This window comes from Ursus americanus, chromosome 12, assembly GCF_024610735.1.
Source record: "Ursus americanus isolate L20-20 chromosome 12, mUrsAme1.1.p, whole genome shotgun sequence".
In the NCBI taxonomy this organism is placed as follows: domain Eukaryota; kingdom Metazoa; phylum Chordata; class Mammalia; order Carnivora; family Ursidae; genus Ursus; species Ursus americanus.
In genome coordinates, this window is record NC_142138.1 from 13,685,002 (window position 1) to 13,704,673 (window position 19,672).

At 46.6% G+C, this 19,672-nt stretch overlaps 1 protein-coding gene across 1 annotated transcript in view; it reads right to left on the reverse strand.

Moving 5' to 3' along the window:
- FYB2 (FYN binding protein 2) overlaps positions 1-19,672 on the reverse strand; it is a 137,610-nt gene that overhangs the window by 102,936 nt on the left and 15,002 nt on the right. Inside the window, exons 2-3 of the mRNA XM_045802237.2 lie at positions 4,255-4,993; positions 1,037-1,198 (exon numbers count right to left, since the gene is read on the reverse strand). Of these exons, the coding sequence (XP_045658193.2) occupies positions 1,037-1,198; positions 4,255-4,993 (901 nt within the window). The remainder of the gene's footprint in view (positions 1-1,036; positions 1,199-4,254; positions 4,994-19,672) is intronic.

The window sequence follows — 19,672 nt, forward strand, 5'->3', positions numbered from 1 at the left end:
CACTCAGGGGGTCTTGGCCAAATCAACTGAGATTCAGTGTATGCACAAAGGGACACAAAATGGCAGCCAGAGCTCTATTTCTTTACCTAGAACTTTCTTCTAGGATAAGACTTAAGATGACTTACAGCAGTGGTTCTCAAAGTGGGGTCCCTGGACCAGCAGCGTCAGCATCCCCCCGGGGAACTTGTTAAAAAGGCAAATGCTTAGGCACCCAAGCCAGACCAAATAAATCAGAAACTCTGGGTTTCTGGGTCAAATGAGCAATACAAGACAGGATCAGCTGAGTGTACCATCTGCTGGCACTTGTGGCCACAGTAAGACAAATGTTAGCACAGCACTACACAGCACCCCAAAGTCTGTGTTCCCCTCATGTTTCATTAAAGCAAACATAAAGGCATTTGAAGTGTTGACAAGATCAGAGCAGGGTGCAGGTGCAGAGGGAATGAGAAGGTGTTTGTTCCTTTGAGTAGCAGAGGAAGACACAAAACAGCACAGAAAAAGGACTTCCAAGGACTCTTCAGTTCCTGGAAAGGGCCAGTGGGGGCAGGGGTGGGGGCTCTTCAACTAATTACTGAAGGCAGATCACAGAGGCCTGAAGGACCCCCATTAGGATCACAGGTCAAGTTCACACTGCCGTTCCTCCCTTTTCACTCCCTCCCCTCTCCTACTGCATGGATTGTGTTGACAACATAGGCTTTGTAGGAAACACAAAAGCTCCCTGCTCCCTGCTTGACTACTTTTCTTTTTCTTCCTCTTGGACAGATTCCCAGTGATCAAATGCAAAGCTCTCAGGGGAAGCGGGCTGGCCCGGGAGCGATAAGGGGCCAATTCCAGCAGATTTGTCATTTCACGGGCAAGCTGCCACAGGCTCTACGTGAAATAACCAGCGACGGATGTCCAGCCCCATGGAAGAGCAGTTGGGCATTATCACCCGGGAGCTGACGCGGAGAGGGAGCTAATGGGGGGGGGGGGCACAGGAACTGGGGCTGTGACTCCCACTGGCGGGCTGTGTGCGGGGCCCGGCGCATTTCCTTACCTTCCCTGTGGGTCTCGGAAATTGCAGCTGCCTGCCTCCGGAAGGCCTGGAGGTTCACGACCGGGGGTTTCGGAGGCTTTGGGGGAGGAGGACCCAGGGACTTGATGGAAGGCAGTGGTTTCGTTTTGAGAAGTGGGTGATGCCTCTCAATTGGCCGTTTCTCTGAGCATGGATTAAAAAAAAAAGTTGCCGGTTATTACTATTTCCATTTCATGGCTTCTTGGGTGAAACTGATCAGCCCTTGCCTCAGCCTCTCTCCCCTCTAATCTATTCTCCTCCTCCTGGCCGGAGTGCCCGGATCGAAACGCAAAGCTGATCATGTCACCAGTCCACTGCCCAGAGGGAGAAGCCCGGCTCCCTCGGCGGGACGTCCACGTACGGACTCCAACCTCTGGCACGTGAATACCACATGACCCCAATCCACATTCCCAGAGTCTTTTCTTATCACACTGTACCATCCTACTTTCCCAACCTTGAGCCCAAATACCTTTCGCTCACACCAATGGCTTCTCAGTTCTCCAAATTGGATTTAAAAAGCCATCGTCTATCTAACCCTCCTTGGTTCTGGAACGCTGTTCCCTCGCTTCCTTCTTAGAAAGCTCCGACTCATTCTTTAAGGCCCTGCTCCAGTGACACCTCCTCCGGGAAGCTTTCACTGATTTCAAAATCAAGGTGAGAATTGACCACTCTCTGTTTTGTACCCGCGACGTATCGTTAAGCCCTCTCTATCAGTGTTGTGGCCTATTAGACCGGCAGGTCCATCTTCCCATCGAGTGATGGCTACTCATGACCCAGGCCGTACTGATCTCCTGCCAGCATCAAGCACGGTGCCAACATCCGAGGAAGTGGATGGTGACTAGTCCCCAAAAGGATGCTTCCAGTACTCAGGACATGCAAATAACATGAGGGCTGTAAAGAATTGATCTCCGATTTGCAGGACTCATAGCCGGGGACAAGCCTCCAGGTACATGGGCACCTGTGGATTTTGTGGTTTTGTGTCCTGGAATTTTCCAGGATAGTCTCAATTTCGTCCTTCTGTGCTCAGAAGCCAAACTCCAGCAGCAATTCCAGTATTATGTATGAAAATCGTATGCTGACAATAGCACAAAACCTTGTATGACCCAAGTGCCGTGATTTGGGCTTCACATCATATAGTGGTTGACCACGTGGAACATCCACGCTAAAAATAAAGACGTTCGCCAGTGTCTTACAAGTCCCTCAGTACAACTTCCTCAGAGCCCTGCTGCCCTCTGGGAGCAGGGAAAGCTTCCTTCTTGCCCCACCAGCAGGGCTTACATCAGTCACAACCAAGCTCCTCTCTTCTTAGGTTTTAATTATAAGTCATGATGTCAGAAATTTCAGTCTTTATCCAATGAAGAAGAAGAGGTAGTGAAAATGAATGATCCCTTACTACTGGCTCCTAATTTTTACCAGGCGCTGTGCTAAGATATGGACATGGCTCATCTCATTTAATCCCCTCGACAGCTCTGTCAGGTAGGCGAACCTTCCTTCTTTCCTTCCTCCCATTCTTCCACCTTTCCTATCCCTTCATCAATAACTATTTACCTACTATAGTCCAGGCATCATTCTAGAAGCTGGGTATAGAGTTAAGAACAAGAACAGATAGACCCTTGCCCTCAGGAATTTTCATTCTAATGGGAGGAGACTGACGAGAAACACACACACAAACGAGGTAATCACAGGGACCTGGCAGTTCTATGAAAGAAATAAAACAGGCTGATATGAAAGAGTGCCAGCCGCTGATGGTGAGGCAGTGGTCTTCAGATAAAGAGGTTAGAGAAGGATTATCCGAGAAAGTGTCATGTGAACTTAGACCTAAATGTAGCTGCAGAGAGCCCAAAGAAGAGTTTTGCTAGGGAGAGAAATAGCAAGTGCAAATGTCCTGAGCGTAATAAAGTATCTTCGCGGAATAGCAAGAAATCCAGTGTGTCCACTCATGAGCCAGGGGGAGATGGGCAGCAGTAAGTCAGATACATAAGCAGGGCCCAGAAGGTGCAGAGCCATGAAATCAGCAGGAAGTAGTTTAGATTCTATTCTAAGTACAGAGAGAAGCTACATATGCTGGTAAGCAGGAGATCCCTCCACCCATCCGTCCATCCATCCATTCATTCAAGTATTCAATAAACAGTGTTTGAGGACCTATTGAAACTGACCTTGTTCTTTCAGGTGCTGGGGATATGGTGATAAAGAAGACAGTTTATATCCTTATGTAGCTTACATTTTACTGAGCTAAACAAACAGATATGTAACAATATACCAGGTAAGGATGGGCTATGAAGAAAACCAAAACAACATAAGAAGACAGAGACTGATGGAGGCGGGGTGGTTATTTTAGATGGTGACTCACAAATGCCACTCACAACAGGTGACACTCAGCACAGACCACGATGAAGTGAAGGAGTGAGACATCAAAGACCTGGGGGAAGCATGTATCAGTGCAAAGGCCCTGGGGTGGACCTAGCTTGGTTTATCTAAGGAAAGCAAGAAAGTTAATGTGGTAGAAGGAGAGGGTAAGAGAGGTAGGAAGGGCCGAATGTCAGCAGCTGGTGTAGGATGGCTAGAGTTGCATTTGAACAGGGGAGTGATGGGATCTAATTTGTACTTTAGAGGATCACTGTGCCTGCTGGGAGGAGAACAGGGTGGTAGGGAGCAAGAGTGTGGAAGTAGGGAAACCAGCTGGACCACTGTGGTCCAAGTGAGAGATGACAGCGGTGTGCATAGGGCAGAAATGGACCGAAGTGGAGGGATACAGAACATATTTTGGTGGTAGAACCAAGAGCTTGCTGATGGAGTGGATGCAGAGAATGAGGGGGAGAGAGGAAGAGCGTATGGCTTCTAGGGTTTTGGCCTGAGCAACTAGGAGGATGGTTGTGCTGTTTACCAAGTGGGGGCAGATTAGTGATGAATCCAATTTACAGGAGAGCAGACCAAGCTGTAAGAGGTTAAGTAGACTGCCCAAGTTCATACATGCTGTATGCTAGGATTCAAACCCAAGTTTGCCCAAACTGTCTCTCCATAGAATCCCAGGAGATTAAGCACTTTACCCAAGCCTGAAATTACAATTTGGCAGACGGGCCTAGAATACCTGCCCTGGAATTTGGAGCAAAGCTCACCCAGATCACACGTGACCATCAGTAGGCTCTAAATTAGAAAAACACAGTGGCCCCTCCCCTAGGCCCACAGGGATTACACCTCACCTGGGGCCTGGCTGGCCAGTTCACTCTCATAGATAGGCTGGCAGGAGCCCCCCACGGGGCTCCTCTCGGGATGAGGGTTTCCTAGGCTCTTCCTGCCATGTTTAAAAAGTAGAAAAGTGGGATCTTCAGGAGAGGCAAGTGATTCTCTTTGGGCCGTCAAGTGCTTCTGGGAAGGCAGGATCTGTGGTCCTTTTATTTCCAGCTTTCCCCCGGTCTCCTCTGGAGGAAGCCCTCCGCTTTTCTGCTCCTCCGGATGGAAGGCCCTGAGTACGCAACTGTCAAGGACAGAGGCTGAAGACAACTCACTTTTCTGAGATGTAACCTTCTCCCAGTTCCAGAGCTTGTCTTTGAAGCTATCGGCCACCGCGATTCTCCTCCTGTTGGTTATGTCAGCATTCGACTGACTCATGTCTAACAGAAGAGAACTTTTCTGGGAATTTACTGCAGAACCAGGAGACCTTTCCGGAGGTCCTGGGGAATTCGAACATTTCTGAATCTCACTCTGGGCCGACTTCGTTTCCTGGGGTTTAAGAAGCTGGGGTTCAGCACTAGAACAGCAGAGTGGGAGAGGATTGTGGTTGGATGTGAGGGGTTTCCCATTGGCCAAAATTCTTGTTGACTGTGTGCTTCTAATGTCACCCTTTTGAGAGACGTCTGCTGAGAATTTAATAGGTCCTGGAGATGGCACATCGAACTTCTGAAATTTGGCTCGAAGTTCCTTGAAGTTTCTTAACCCTTCCTAAAGCATCAGAGAAAGCAAAAAATGTCTCATTATTCTTTTTTTTTAAAGATTTTATTTATTTATTTGACAGAGATAGAGACAGCCAGCGAGAGAGGGAACACAAGCAGGGGGAGTGGGAGAGGAAGAAGCAGGCTCATAGCGGAAGAGCCCGATGTGGGGCTCGATCCCATAACGCCGGGATCACGCCCTGAGCCGAAGGCAGACGCTTAACCGCTGTGTCACCCAGGCGCCCCAAAATGTCTCTTTATTCTAGGAAAAAACCAGCGTGATGAGCTGACTTCACTGGGCATGTAAGGGGTTCTAAGCGCTGGCACAACACCATTGCTCACCTAGTGGACGGTGTCAGCTGGTGATGCAATGGTCTATGTGAGATGCAGTGAAAACAAATGTCTCCTCTTTGAAACACTTCAGATATGTTTAATTTCTCCACAACACATAACAAATAGGAGACGATACCAACAACTGCTGATAAATCCCTTGATACAAATTTTTAGTGGTACCTTGTTGCCTGTATAAGTAAGTTCTAACCCTCTTAGTACAGCATTCAAAGTTCTTCATCATCTGGTGGAATTATGGTCTCTAGGCACAGCCCAAAACAACTACCCTTAAACCGAACAGGATGACTTATCGTTTTCTAGAAATCTGTACTCTCCACCAGCCTTATGTGCTCCTGCTTCGCAAAATACCTCCTCCATCTACCTGTCAGTTGCTTTCTTGCAATTTTGATGCCCCCCTTTCTCCACGAAGATTTTCCCAGGGGGTGACCGGTAGAGCTAACTTCTTCCCCGTCTCCTCATGCTTCTATAGCTCTGTATAACTGGGCTGTTGAATTTAACTTTGGAACTAGACAAATTCTGGCTCTGTTCTTTATCATCTAAGCAAATACTCTGGGAAATGTGATATTACCTCTCAGTGTAGTCTCATCATAAAACGTTGTCAAGTGGTAGAAGGGTTGGGGCTACTTTATGTGAGGTGCCATCACAATTCCAATAAGCCGGTGATAAATAAGAGCTATTTTGAAGATGCTAGCTGATCCTTTTGTATTTTTGACTCCCCTTGGGACAGTGTGCTCTATCTTCTAAATTCAGTATGAATTCAGTATATGAAAATGGGGGTAGGAATAGCAGCTCAACCCTTGGAGCGGAGGAAGGATGTGCCCGGCATTACACGGGGAGTTGGTGGACTGGGCAAGTAGGATTGGGCTTGAGTCCTGCTCAGTGCTGTTCCCATTGCTCCCCCTTTCTCTCACTAGGTCTGATTTAGTTTTGTGAGCACATTTTGTCATCTTTGGTCTCCCCAGGAGGTAGGAAGGGGTGGAGGCAAAGTGTGAGAGGATGGCTAATGGAGCCATTTCAAAGAAAGCCACTGTCTTCTCCTGATCATTTTAAAGGGCTGAGTTTCATGTAGACAGACAATCTCCAAGCCAGCCACTTCTCATTTTGCCATCTGAGGGAATGCTGGGTGACTTTTTCTCACCGTGTTTACAGTTGACTCACACCTGCCCTCTGAAGATTCAGGGAGGGAGGGAAACTGAAGAAGCATAAAGCAGGTGTCTGGGAGCTTGCTTGCATGCTTCCTCCCTCAGTTAGACCCCCCCACACACACACGCACACACACACACGCACACACACGTATACATTTGTAGTTTTCTCCATGAATTGCTAAGTCTTGATTTCTTACATATATTTCAACCATCGGTCAAATCAGTTCCACCATACTTCCTCTCCCCTGACGTGAGGGAAGCCAGCAGGCGACATGGCGTTGGGAAATCTGTGGATGAGGCTCTGCTTCACCATTTTCTAGTTATGGCCTCGGGCAATTCACTTTAACTTCCATGAGCCTTATTTTCCTCACTATGAAATGGGACTCTTCTACTCACAGTTCAAGGTTATTTTAAGGATCAAAGGAGAGAGTGGTATATACCCTCGGTGGTTCATATTTTAAAAATTGTGGTAAGATACACATAATTTAAAATTCACCATCTTAACCACTTTCATATGTGCAATTCGGTGGTGTTAAGGGGACTCCCATTGTTGCAAATGTCCAGAACCTTTTTCATTTTGCCAAAGTAGAACTCCGTGGCCATCACACAATAATTCTCCACTTTCCCTACCTCCTGCCCCTGGCAACCACCATTCTACTTTCTGTCTCTATGATTTTGACTACTTCAAGTACCTCATATAAGTGGAATCATAGAGTAATTGTCTTTTTGTGACTGGCTTATTTCACTTAGCATACTGCCCTCTAGGTTCATTCATGTTGTAGCATGTGGCAAAATTTTCTCCTTTTTAAGGCTGAATAATATTCCATTGTACGTATATACCACACTTTGTTTACCCATTCGTCAGCTGGTGGACACTTGGGTTGCTTCTACCTTTTAGATATTTTAAATAATGCTCACACGGAGATGGATATGCAAATCTCTCTTTGAAACCCTGCTTCCAATTCTTTTGGGTGTTTGCCCAGAAGTGGAATTACTGAATCATACAGTAATTCTATGTTTAATTTTTTGAGCAACCACCATACTATTTTCCATAATGGCTGTACTGTCTTATATTCCTACTAACAGTATGTAGGATTCTAATTTCTCCACTTCTTCTAACACGGTATTTTTACAGTAGCTGTCACAATAGGCGTGAGTGGTCAGTGGGTAATATTTTTAAAGAAATGTAAAGATGATTATTTTTAGCTCTTCACCATCTGAAGCCGCATGAGCTACACTTATTATTGGGTGGTTGATTTTAGTCTCTGCAGGGATGATTAGGAAAAGTCCTAGCAGGAAATAGAATTATGGATGGATACTCTCCAAACCCAAGTCCTGTGTGAAGATCATTGGTTCAGGAGGAAGCAAGCCTGATTATACCTGGTCTATTCCTCTTTCGATGCTCATTGAGTGTCTATGATGTGGGCAAACACCATTTTAGACAGACAAGGGCTCAGCTATAAAATATTACATTCTATGGTCAGGGAGAGGCAGAAAATAAGCAAATACACATGAAAATATTAGAGACAAATGCCACATGGAGAACCAAATAGCTGATTCAATAAAGGGTGGCTGGGTGCCCACCGAAGATTTTCTGAGCTACCAGAGCAAAGTCATTCCCTTCTCTGGGCTTAGTCGTCTATCACATGAGGCAGTTGGCCCAAATGATCTCCAAGGGCCCTCCAGCACTAAAGTTTGGGTTTCACTTTCCTTATTATGGGACATAGATGTGACACAGTTTGTTGATTATTCATTACCCCTGGAAGGGAAGTGAGGGTTGAGGGCATGAGGCAAGGTGCATGAGGATGGGTTGGGAGGTGCCCAGGGGTCATTCCAATGAAAACCATGATCCATTTTTCTGGGCCCATAGAAGGTCGTCTCCACATTCTACTGATGTCAAGATTTTTGTTGTTGTCGGTGTTGTTGTTTTGTTTGTTTTAAAGTAGGTGTCACGCCCAGCATGAGCCCAACATGGGGCTCAGATTCATGACCATGAGCTCAAGACCTGAGCTGCACTCAAGAGTTGGACGCTTAGCCAACTGAGCCATCCAGGTGCCCCAGTGATATCAAGGCTTAAGAAGCCCATGAGCCTGTCCCTTCTTCATGTCACAGCCACTGCCTCCGAGTCCTCCTCACACATTGCAATGACGTCCTCATGGTCTGTCTGCTTCTACTCTGGGTCCCTCCAATCCACCACTTACCCAGCTATTAGACAAAGCTGATAAAAAACATACATCTAATCAGGTATGTCCCGTATTTGAAGTTTTTCAATGTGGCTTCCCCCCAAGATTTCACATCAACGGAAACTCTTTTGCTTAGCACGTAAGTCCCTTCCAAATCCCAACTCTGTTCATTTCGGACATGATAGCGGGCCCTTCCCCAAGATGCTTTCTTCCTTCTGGCCTCATTGAATTACCCATGTGCTCCCACCTATTCTGCTTTTTCATGCCTGGGCCTTTGACTGTACTAGTTCCTCTGCCTGGAAACCCTGTCTCTTTCCCAATTTCTGGAATTAGCACACAACTGCTTGTTTACGATTCAACTCACGTCACCTCAAAATGTTCATTGGTTTCCCGTTATGTCTAGGCACGAGGGTTACCACGATGAGTACGTGGTCCTGACCTTTCAGAGCTAGTGGAACGAAGGAGCAGACACAACCTGATCACTTTCATGGAGGAGAGATGGTTATTAGATACACAGCATGACATCTGTGAGAACATGGAGAATGGGCCATGATGCCAGCAGGGGTGCAAAGAAGGCTCCCTAAAGATGACTCCGCTGGAAGAGGCAGGCAGGTGAAGAGGGCAGGAAAGGTGGCCCCAACATCAAGAACAGGAACAGAGAAGGCATGGCAGTGTGAAGCAGCATGGTGTAGATGGGAATAAGCAACTCCAGGGTGCTGAAGCCCCAGTGTTCAGTATGGGAGGCTGGAGAAGAAAGTCAAGGGCAAGTCTCCTGAAAGTAATTGGGCTTAATCTTCAGAGTCAATGGGGAGCTACTGATGAGTTTGACACATGGCTAGGGCAGACTTCGATTTATATTTCATGCAGATTAGAGACCAGGAACCAATTAGGAGGCAACTAGAAGGGCCAAGTAAAAGTGATGAAGGGTGGGACTTGGGCAGTGTTGGTAGGAATGGTGAAGAGAAATGTGCAGGGGGTGGTATGGACCAGACCTAGAGGGGGGAGGGAGGACTCCAGGAAGATCCCTGGGTTTCTAAATTGGGTGAGAGGATGGATGTTGGTCCCTGAAACTAAGACTGAGGACAGAAGATAAAAGAACAAGGCAAAGATGATCAGCCCAGTTTTGGATGTGATGGTTTATCTTCTTAGGGGAGTCATCTAACAGGTAGTTATGTATGGGAATCTTTGGGGGGTTAGAAATTTAACCAAATTTCTTGGGGCACACAGAGCTTAAAAATACGAACCCTGGAGTCCAGCTGCTGAAGTTCAAATTCCAGTCCTGCCATTTATTGGCTTTACAACCCTGAGCAAATGACCTAACCTCTCTGTATTTGTTACCTTCTCTGGGATAATAACCGTACTTCCCCTCATAGGGTTGTTGTGGTAGGTAGAATAATGGCCCCTTAAAGAGGTCCACATCCTAATCCCTGAAATCTGTTGTCACCTTGCATGCCAGAAGGGACTCTGGGTGTAATTAAGCTAAGGATCTTCAGATGGGGAGATGATCCTAGATTACCTGGGGGGCGGGCAATGCAATCACAAGGGTCCTTATAAGTGGGATGCAAGAGACAAGCAGATGCGACAATGAAACAAAGATGAGGTTATGGGGGTTGAAGATGCTACATGCTGGTTTTGAAGATGGAGGAAGGGTCCAGGAGCCAGGGAATGCAGGTAGCCTCCAGAAGCTGGAAAAGGCAATGAAACGGGTTCTTCCCTGGAGCCTCCAGAAGGAACACAGTCCTGCCAATGCCTTGATTTCAGGGATTTGGCTTCTGCAACTGTAAGATAATAACGTCATGCTGTCTAGGCTACTCGATTTGTGGTCACTTGGTGCAGAACTATGCTGGAAATGATACAACTGTTGTGAGATTCGGTTTATCAGTACAAGTAAAGCGTTTAGAAGGCAATAATAGGTGCCCACTAAATTTTAGCTCTGGTTATTCTAGGTGGTTGTCACGACCACAGGGCTAGACGGGATGGCGGAGGAGAACCTATGCTGGCCTCAGAGCCACGGGGCGATAGCAGAGGGCAAGACAAAAGTCTGAGAAGAAACAAAGAGGTCGGAGTTAAGAGCGAAAGAGAAGAGGTGGGCAGTATTAATGAGAAATGAGTGCCCAGCAGGGGCCAGGGCAGCAGAGAAGTTCTAGAAGATAAAGAAGGAAACACGTCTAGCGGAATCTGCCAAGATGGAAACCATTCCGTGGACATCGCAAAAGAATTCCACCGCCGCAGCCCGAGTGCTGGGGGCCCCAGAGGGAGTGGGAGGTGAGGGGAAAAGGATTTGTTTTTTTGGTTTTGTTTCCGTTTGTAGGAAGCTGGCATGACGAAAGGAGGGGATAGTTAGAATGGGATTCAGGGTCAACCAAAGGTTTTAATTCATCTTTCTTTCTAGTGAATCTTCCCCTAAGCCGGATCCTGGAAAGCGCGGAACTACACCTCCCGGGTGGAGCTCTTTCGGCCAGGACGTGGCCCAGCAGAGGCACGCAGGGGGGCGTGGGGGTGAGCCCCGGGGGCGGGGGCGGGGGGGCACTGCGGCGCCCAGGAGAGCAGATCTCGGCGGACCAGCTATCGACGTCCCCACGCTGAACAGAGCGCGGCAGGCAGCGTGAATGCGTTCCCACCGGAATAATCCCACATGGACGCCGGACTTGGCCCTTACCTGTAGCGTACAAGCTCCTCCCCAGCCCCTCTGGAAAGTCCTAAAATAACCTATTACAAACCCCTTTCTGCTCAAACCGGCAACAACAGATTTGGTTGTCTCCAACCAAAACCACTGACCAATACCTTCTGGTTTGCTTTTCCTCATAGCAGCTATCAGCCCCGACCTACTCTGCCTATCTCCCTCCATCAGGCCGTAAGCTCCCTGCGGACAGGTGCCTTGTCAGGACTGTTCACTGCCTTAACACCAGTGCCTGGAAGCATATTTGGCCCATAGTGGGTGCTCAGTAAGAACTCGGTAAATGAATGAATCCTTGGCAGACAAGTCTTTCAGCAGCCCTTCAAGACGGCACAGTGTCTTATCTGTCTCTGTACCCCCATTACTAGCACCGGGGCTCACAAAATGTTTGGGGAATGAATTGGTGAATGAACATTTAGAAAAATTAGCAGGTTCACATAATTCGTGAACTGTAACTGTACAGAATTTTGTTTTTTGTTTTTGTTTATTTCCTAAGGGCAGCTTAGAATGCACATGGAAACAAATTCTCTAATTGCTGTAATGTCAGAAGACAACCCTGAAAACAGCCCTGAAGACAGCCTTGGCACTTCTGATCTGGACTGGGCGGCTTCAAATACCTCATCTGGGAAGCAAAGGCCAAAACAATCTCAGAGATGTTGTGGGAACAACCCAAGATAAAAGACAGTGGGGTCCTCTAAACACAAAGGGTTTATCTCTTTGATATGGAAATTGACCAAGGGGGTAGCAACCAGCCAAGAGAACAAAGATATTGCTATTTTAGACACATGGGGAGGTCAGTGTGAAACAGTTATAAGCCTGAATGTCAGTTTTTTAAATGCAGTATTACTATATTTACATGAATATATTTAGCCCAGCTAGGGGACAAGACTCCATCAGACACATGTCTCTTATTCAATATTTATTTTATATCAATCTAAGAAACAATAACAAAAGTAGGCATTTATGCCTATTTCTCGCGCTCTCTCTCTCTCTCTCTCTCACACACACACACACACACACACACACACACACACTCTTCATATGACATTACCACATGCTGGGCTCTATTCTAAGCACTTAACTCATTTAAACCTTATGTCTAACCCAGTGTTTTCCCAAGACACAGAGCAGAATATTGAGGCATCGAGAGCCTACAAAACCTGTCCAAGGCCACAGCAAGGAATGGTCAAAGCTGGGATTCGAACTCACACAATCTGGGTCCAGAGCCCATGCTCTATACTGGACTCCTCAAACCCAAGAATTTGTTGGTGGGTTTATATATTTTTGCATATATATTTGCATATATATATATATATATATATATATATATATATATATATATATATATATATATATATATATTAGAAACAAGCTAATATTTGATCAAAGGAATATAAATACTGTACTATTAGCTTCCTGGGCAGTCTTTTTCTACTTTGCCAGTTTCAGAGAATTGATAACTATGTTTTCCCCCCATCCCTATCATTCTTATTAACAACTCTTATGTATAATCTCTACAATAACCCTACAGAGGGGGTATTGTTACTGCTCCATTTTACAGGTGGGCGGATAGATACACAGAGATTGAATAACTTTCCCTAGTTTACACAGTTAGAAATTAGGAATTTGAATCCAGGTCTGTTTGTAGAGCTGATCTTACCTATTCTAATATGTCTTATTTATAAATTTAACTCTAATTTACAATTCGTTATCTCATACACATTTCATAATCAATTTTGCCTATGTCACACTTACTTTAGAAAAGATGTAATGAATATACCTCTAATCATATTTCTTAACAAACAAATAATAATTCCAGGAACCAATTTGCATTTGCCTTTAAAACACTCTCTCAAGCCATTTTGTTATTTATATAGAGATGAGCAAAACACTGGATCTAATGTATTGCTCTAATGGGATTTTAAAAACTTCTTAACAAGTTATAGGACTTTGTGACTGTGTATCTTGGGTTTTCAAGATAGTTCTCGTTTAACATAATTTAAAGGTAATATGAAGATGCAGAACCAGACAACAAAATACAATTTAGTGCTACACCCTTTCAAAATAGATCTGTAAATGAGAATCAGTCCTGTATCAAATCACTCGTCCTGACTCCTGGTTTATAAAATATAGTACAGATAGCTGCTCCCAACCTCTCTGGAGTTTTCCCTGTCTTGGCGGTCTTTGTCATAAAAATATACATAAAATAAGTTCCAAAGGGAGAAGACACTGTTTTGATGCATATTTCTTGATTTAAAAAAAAAAAAAGGTGACTCATTTCTGAATTTCTGCAAATTGCTGAATATTGCCTTCCAGGAGGGAGGGACAACAGCAGCATCAACAGCCATGGTTTATATCACACATTTCACGTTCTTCTCCTGATAAGCAAATGCAAAAGCCTTAAGGAAAAATGCAGACTCAAAATCCAAAGCCCAGAGAAAGGCAGCAGAAGCTAAGAAATTATGAGCGCAGAAAGAGAGGCAGTAAGAGCTGTCAAACCCTTCCTAAGATGGAAAGAAAGAAAAGTCGATTAAAAATAGCATCTGAGTCATCCTTCATGAATAAAAGAGCTTCCATCCAACCTTCAGTACTACAAGGGCTATAATGAGGGCAAAACGGCCTATGTTCCTGGTACCAGTGATTAATTCCAATGCCCCCAAGGAAGGGGTAGGAGCAAGAAAGCAGAGAAGGGCTGTTTGAATCCTGCCACCCACCCCCTGAACAGACACAGGACAGAAACGGTAAAAGCTTCCATCCTAAAGGTGTAAGAATCAGTAACTACCCACCCCATCACCTATCCGGCCAAATTAGTACTTTTCATCCTTCAGTTTATGTAGGGGCGAGAGTGCCAGCTCTGCTAGACGTGTGACCTTGAGCAAGCTACTGAATCTCTCTGCATCTGTAAAATGGGGCTCACGATGCCCACGGCCTGGGGCTATCAGGTTCCGGGCATGTGTGTTCAAAGCCTTGTGAGCATCTGGCCCCTGGCAGGTGCTCTCGGTAAGCCGGGTTCTCCTCTAGTGGAGACCTCCATGCTGCATGCGAGGAAGGAGAGATCTAGAACTCCTCAGCTACCTGCAAAATCCCTCCTCCTCCAGCTGTGGTTCTGCCCACTGCGGACTTTCCGAGCAGCCCACCGAGTCCTGCATGGTCCTAATAAAACCACCAAGCCCCCCTCACTGCAATGCCCCTGCATCGCTATTAAAGCTGCCTAATGCCCCCATTTCTTACTAGTGGGCACTAGTGAACCAAGGCCTTCTGATTCCCTAAAGTAACAGGCCACCATGCCTCACATCTCTGTTTACCTTGGTCATCCTCAGAAAGCCAAGCCAGTTCATGAACAAAGGGCCCCATCTCCCACAGGCCTGTTTAATGTCCCCAGTGGAGCCCATTTCTCCCCCTTCCCTCACCTCCTGACACTTCCATGTAGTTCTCTGGGAACTCAGTCAGCAGTTAGCAAAATCCCTCTTGTCCTCCACGTCTCTGCTCTAGCTCAAACTCACACCTCCCCCCAAGACCCAGCTTCCCCTGATGCCCTCCCAGGTGTGGCTTTTGTCTTCTACACTCCCCTACCCCTGAGCCACGAGGGGGGTGAAGTCTTCTCTCAGCTCCTTGCTGCTGAAGCTTTCCTTCATTTCCTGAAGCTTTTGCACCGAACACTCCTCTCCCGCCAGTCCCACTCCCGTGACAATAAGCAGATTCAGAATCCGTGTAGACAACCTCCCGACAGACTGGTTTCATTCCTAATGATCTCGTCTTCCACCCCATCTCAGCCGCCACTCCGCATGCATCCATCTCAGACTTTGTCGTTGCCAGTCAGTGGACCATATCCAGCGCATCAGTTTCAAGGGTCTTCCTCTTGGATCACCATCCCTTCTCTCGCCCGCTTGCCTCTTCCGGTACCCCAGCTCTAGAAGATCTCTGGCTCCACCAAACGTGATTCCCTGGGCCTCAGTACTTCTTCCCTGGCTACTCTCCCCTGTAGCCTAAAATGTCTCCCTTCTCAGACCTTGTTTGGTAATGCTCTTAGATCTGGCTGTGCCTTGGAATGTTCTGAGGACTTCTGAACTGCCCCCCTGAAACAGAATCTCTAGGGAGTCCATAGTTCATGAATCACCTGGAGTGCCTCCTGTGTGGTCAGCTCAGCACCAGGTCCAAGGAATCGATTGGGAAACAGGTCTTACGGCCTCTCCGCTGCTTGTCTCTTACAGTCTCGGGCTTCTCACCACTTCCCGTGTCCCACTGCAATTACTTGAGCAGATGCCCCATCTTCCCCAACAGTCTGTGAGCTCTTTGAAGGCAGGTAGGGAAACATACTTATCTTTGTAGAGCCCACGGGCTCAAGCGTGACACTTTACTCTTAGTAAGTAGTCAATAAGTATTTGCCGAACTAGCATTGAAAAAAACGAAGGAATTTCCGGGGTAAGGACCTAGAGGGAATGTTCTTTAAAGGGCTATCTGAAGAGACCTACAAATTTAATCTATGCTAACGATGCATCTAAAATGCCGGTTGGATCACATCCTCCTCTGTTAAAACCTTTCAATGGGTCCCCATCATCTTGATGATAAAGCATATATTCCGTAGCCACACACAGAAGACCCCTTGATCTTTTCATGCCTCCCTCTCCAGCTTCATGTCCCACCACTTCCTGCCTCTAGCTCACCCCTCCAGTAAAACTGCGCTTGCCCCCGTGCATTTGCTCATGCTGTTCCCTCTGCCTGGAATGCCTTTTCCATACTCACTGGCCTAGCTGAACTCACCCATCTCCTGAGCTTTAGCGGAGCTATCGGCCCCTCCCAGGAGCTTCTTCCAGCGCCTAGGCTGGGCTAAGAGTACCTGCTCCCGGCTCTACAGCACTGTGTTGAATCATCTGTCTATGCAACTGCTTTCCCTGAACCCCACTTATACCGATGTCCTCAGGGTGTGGACCAGACGGTACTCTTTCCCACTCATGTTTCTGTCGCTGTGCCTAGGTACACAGAATGTAGATGACAATATTTTTTAATTGAACTGAGCTGATCAGAAAGCATTGGATGCCTTTATGGACAGAGGGAACCGCAGAGAAATTCAGAGGAATTCTAGATAAAAGACTATGAAAAGTGCACTGACTTCTGACTATGCTACACCTTGTTAGGTTAGTACGGTTCCCAGCCCTGTGCCAGCCATGTGCGGACGTTGTCTCCATTACTGTCGCCCTTACCATGGGCTTCGGAGCTGCCCCCATGCAGAGCAGCACAAAATCAAGGATCAGATTTGCTTAGGCCTGATAAAGTAAAGGACATTTTCAACTTTTCACGTTTGTGGGACTTGCTCCTGCTCTCCTAGGGAAGCTATACTCGAACATTTACCAAGGTCAAAATGACTTCGCAAAACCTCAATGCATGGGCTCTATTTCAGCCCTGGGCACACACTGTACGTTTGCTTCATTAAAAAAATAACCCAAAACAGAGCATTCCAAACATAAGAAAAAACCTCCCTGATTCCCAGAAGATTAAAGGCATATAGCCTGGCACGTGCTAAAAGCATAAGATAAAGCCTGTAACTTTCTGGAATATCTTTGGTCAGGATGATTTGTAACTCTTTACAGAAAAACAAACAAACAAACAAAAACAAAACACTTCTATAACCCTGCACCAAATGTTCCTTCCTTGGGGCATTCTCTTGTGTATCCCCGGGCTACCCTAACTTGGGCTCAAATACAACTTTTTTCCTTTTGCTTTACAATTTTTAAAAAGGTTGGTTCATTTTGCATCAACATTTCATATGGCTGACGAGAGTCTGAGCTAAGGTTAGGGAACTCAGCCCTGCGGCCCAAAGCCCGGGGTGTTTTTTTTTAAAATTTTGTTTTGTTTTGTTTTTTGACTAAACCTTTTTCTCTGGGGTGATTTTAGGCTTATAGAGAAGCCGCAGAGAGGACCCACCCGGCCTCATCCGGGTGGCTAGCATGACGCCCAAGCTGCTTCGTGTGGCACAGAGACAGGCGTCGGGGACATTACAGTGAACTCTGCTATGGCACGCCTTTCCTCCAGGGACAAGTCTTCATTCATCCACTCCCCAATTTATCGGACAATCATTTGTTGCATTCTTATGACAGGTCATGTGAATGAGTCAGACAGACATAGGCCTTGCCATGACGGGGTCCGCAGTCTTATGGAAAAGCTGGACAAGGAAACAGACAATAACAGGACCCTGCGGTCACGGCTGTGACAGGATAGCACCGGGTGCAAGCAGGGGGAAACTGAGCTGGGCTTGGGGAGCACAGAGACCTTCCTGGAGAAAGCCAGATGTGGAGAACAGACGGGGACGCATGACAGGAGACATTTGTGAGACCGGAGGCCTGAGAGAGCGTGGCAAGTATGGGTTTCCCCAGTGGGGCCTGCGGCTGAACCGTGAGATGGGGAGGGACAGAATCGGGCCTGAGTCCCCCTGAATGGCCCTGCAGGCCATTAAAAAAACTTTTCAACACACATTTGCATTTTATGGTTCAAAATACCTTTGCAGACTGTACGGGGAGAAGATGAATTAGAAATTGGTATTCTGTGGCCTCCAAATCCCCTCAATTAAGACACTAAACTCCCAAGCACAGTGGGGAAAAAAGGGAAGGGAGGGCGGTAACTACCCTCATTTGAAACAAGTGAGGCTCGTAATGCCTTTTAGGAAATCCTAAAACAAGACACCCGCCCAAACAAAACAAAACACCACCAACACCACCACCACCACCACGAAAAACACAGTGGGTTCCAGATCACTTCAAGATAGGAAAATGTTGCTGGTTAACTGCATTTTGTGGTGGGGGTGAGGGTGTCAGGAAAAGCTGGGTTATACATTCTCAGATGCTAAGGTTAAAATGCAGCGCCCAGCAAGAGGTTGGACTTAGCAGACTGGGGACAAGGTCCTGAGGTCGGAATGGACAATCTCTGCACACAGGCCAGTCCTCGAACTACCCCGTTACTGGCCTCCTCGTTACATCCCCCCTGCTTGTTTGGCACTGCGATTTGGGGCAAGAACCAGGAGGATTCCCTAGAAACTTGCTGCCCGCAAGTTGGAAAAATCCAATACAGAGCGTCCTTATTTGACGGGGCTTCCTGCCCTCTGCACTGCCCTCTCGGCCCCAGACGGAACAGTCGCTCCGTGTCCTTGGGGTTCGTGACAGTTTTATTTAAAGCGCAATTTACTGAAAGCTGAGAAGTGAAGGGCTGAAGAACTTCTTTGAGCCACTTTACTGCCTTCACCCCCATGCAGCTTATGATGTAAACTCCTTAAGCAACACGGCCATTTTAATTTCTTAAGTTTTTCATGTTAGAGTCCCAGCTGCATGAAGAAACAAAGGGTTCAAAGACACCATCCCAAAGGCACTTGAGACAGATCTTACAGGGGTCAGATGTTTTTGTTTCCTTTCCTTCTTTTTTTTTTAATGTAGGTTCCACATCTGGCCTGGAACCCAACACAGGGCTTGAACTCACGACCCTGAGATCAAGACCTGAGCTGAGATCAAGAGTTGGATGCTTAACCGACTGAGCCGCCCAGATGCCCCTCATTTTGTTTTTTAAATAAGAGAAAGTAGCTTCTGTCTGGTCTCCTGTCTGTTCAGCACCTTCTTTGTCCAATACCAGTGACGGGCATCATCTCTGAGATCTGGGAGGCCATGGTCATCATTGTCATGGATCATCATTCTCCCCCTACCACACCCGTTACCCATTCACTGAGCTTGTACCACCGTACCTGTGCTTTCCGGACAGCAGCTCAGATTCTCCTAACAGCCTGGCCAGGCAGGTGTTACTATCCCCATTTTATAGGTAAGAAAACGGAGGCCTGGAGAGCAAGCAGTTTAGCTTAGAGATTAATAAACCATGCTGAAGACGTCGGAGTCAGTGTTCAGATCCTGTCACTTTCAACCGGGAGACTGAACGTTAGCTGCCTTACCTCAGCTCTGGTCAATAACATGGCAACAGCAACAGTATGTACACTGTTGTTGCCTCTTTATTTGGGCAAACCATGTTTAGGGTTAGCACAGTGCTTCGTACCTAGTATGTTTTCTATAAATGCTAGCTAACTACTGTTACTATCATCATTGTTGTGGTTGTTGCTAGTCGAAGTTGCATTATTAATTGGTAAATTTGGATTTAAAAGTGAGGCCTGAGTCCAAATTCAAGCTCTATCCTACCACGTTGGGTTAGTCCCTTTCATACACCATTGTTTAGCCCTCACTGGGCAATGGAGAAGTGACTGGCTTCCTTCTACGGAGGAAGGCACTAAAGCTGGAGGGGCCCAGTCATTTGCCTACAACTGGAGGGCTAATTTGTGGCCAACTAGACCTTCTGACCTCACTCCC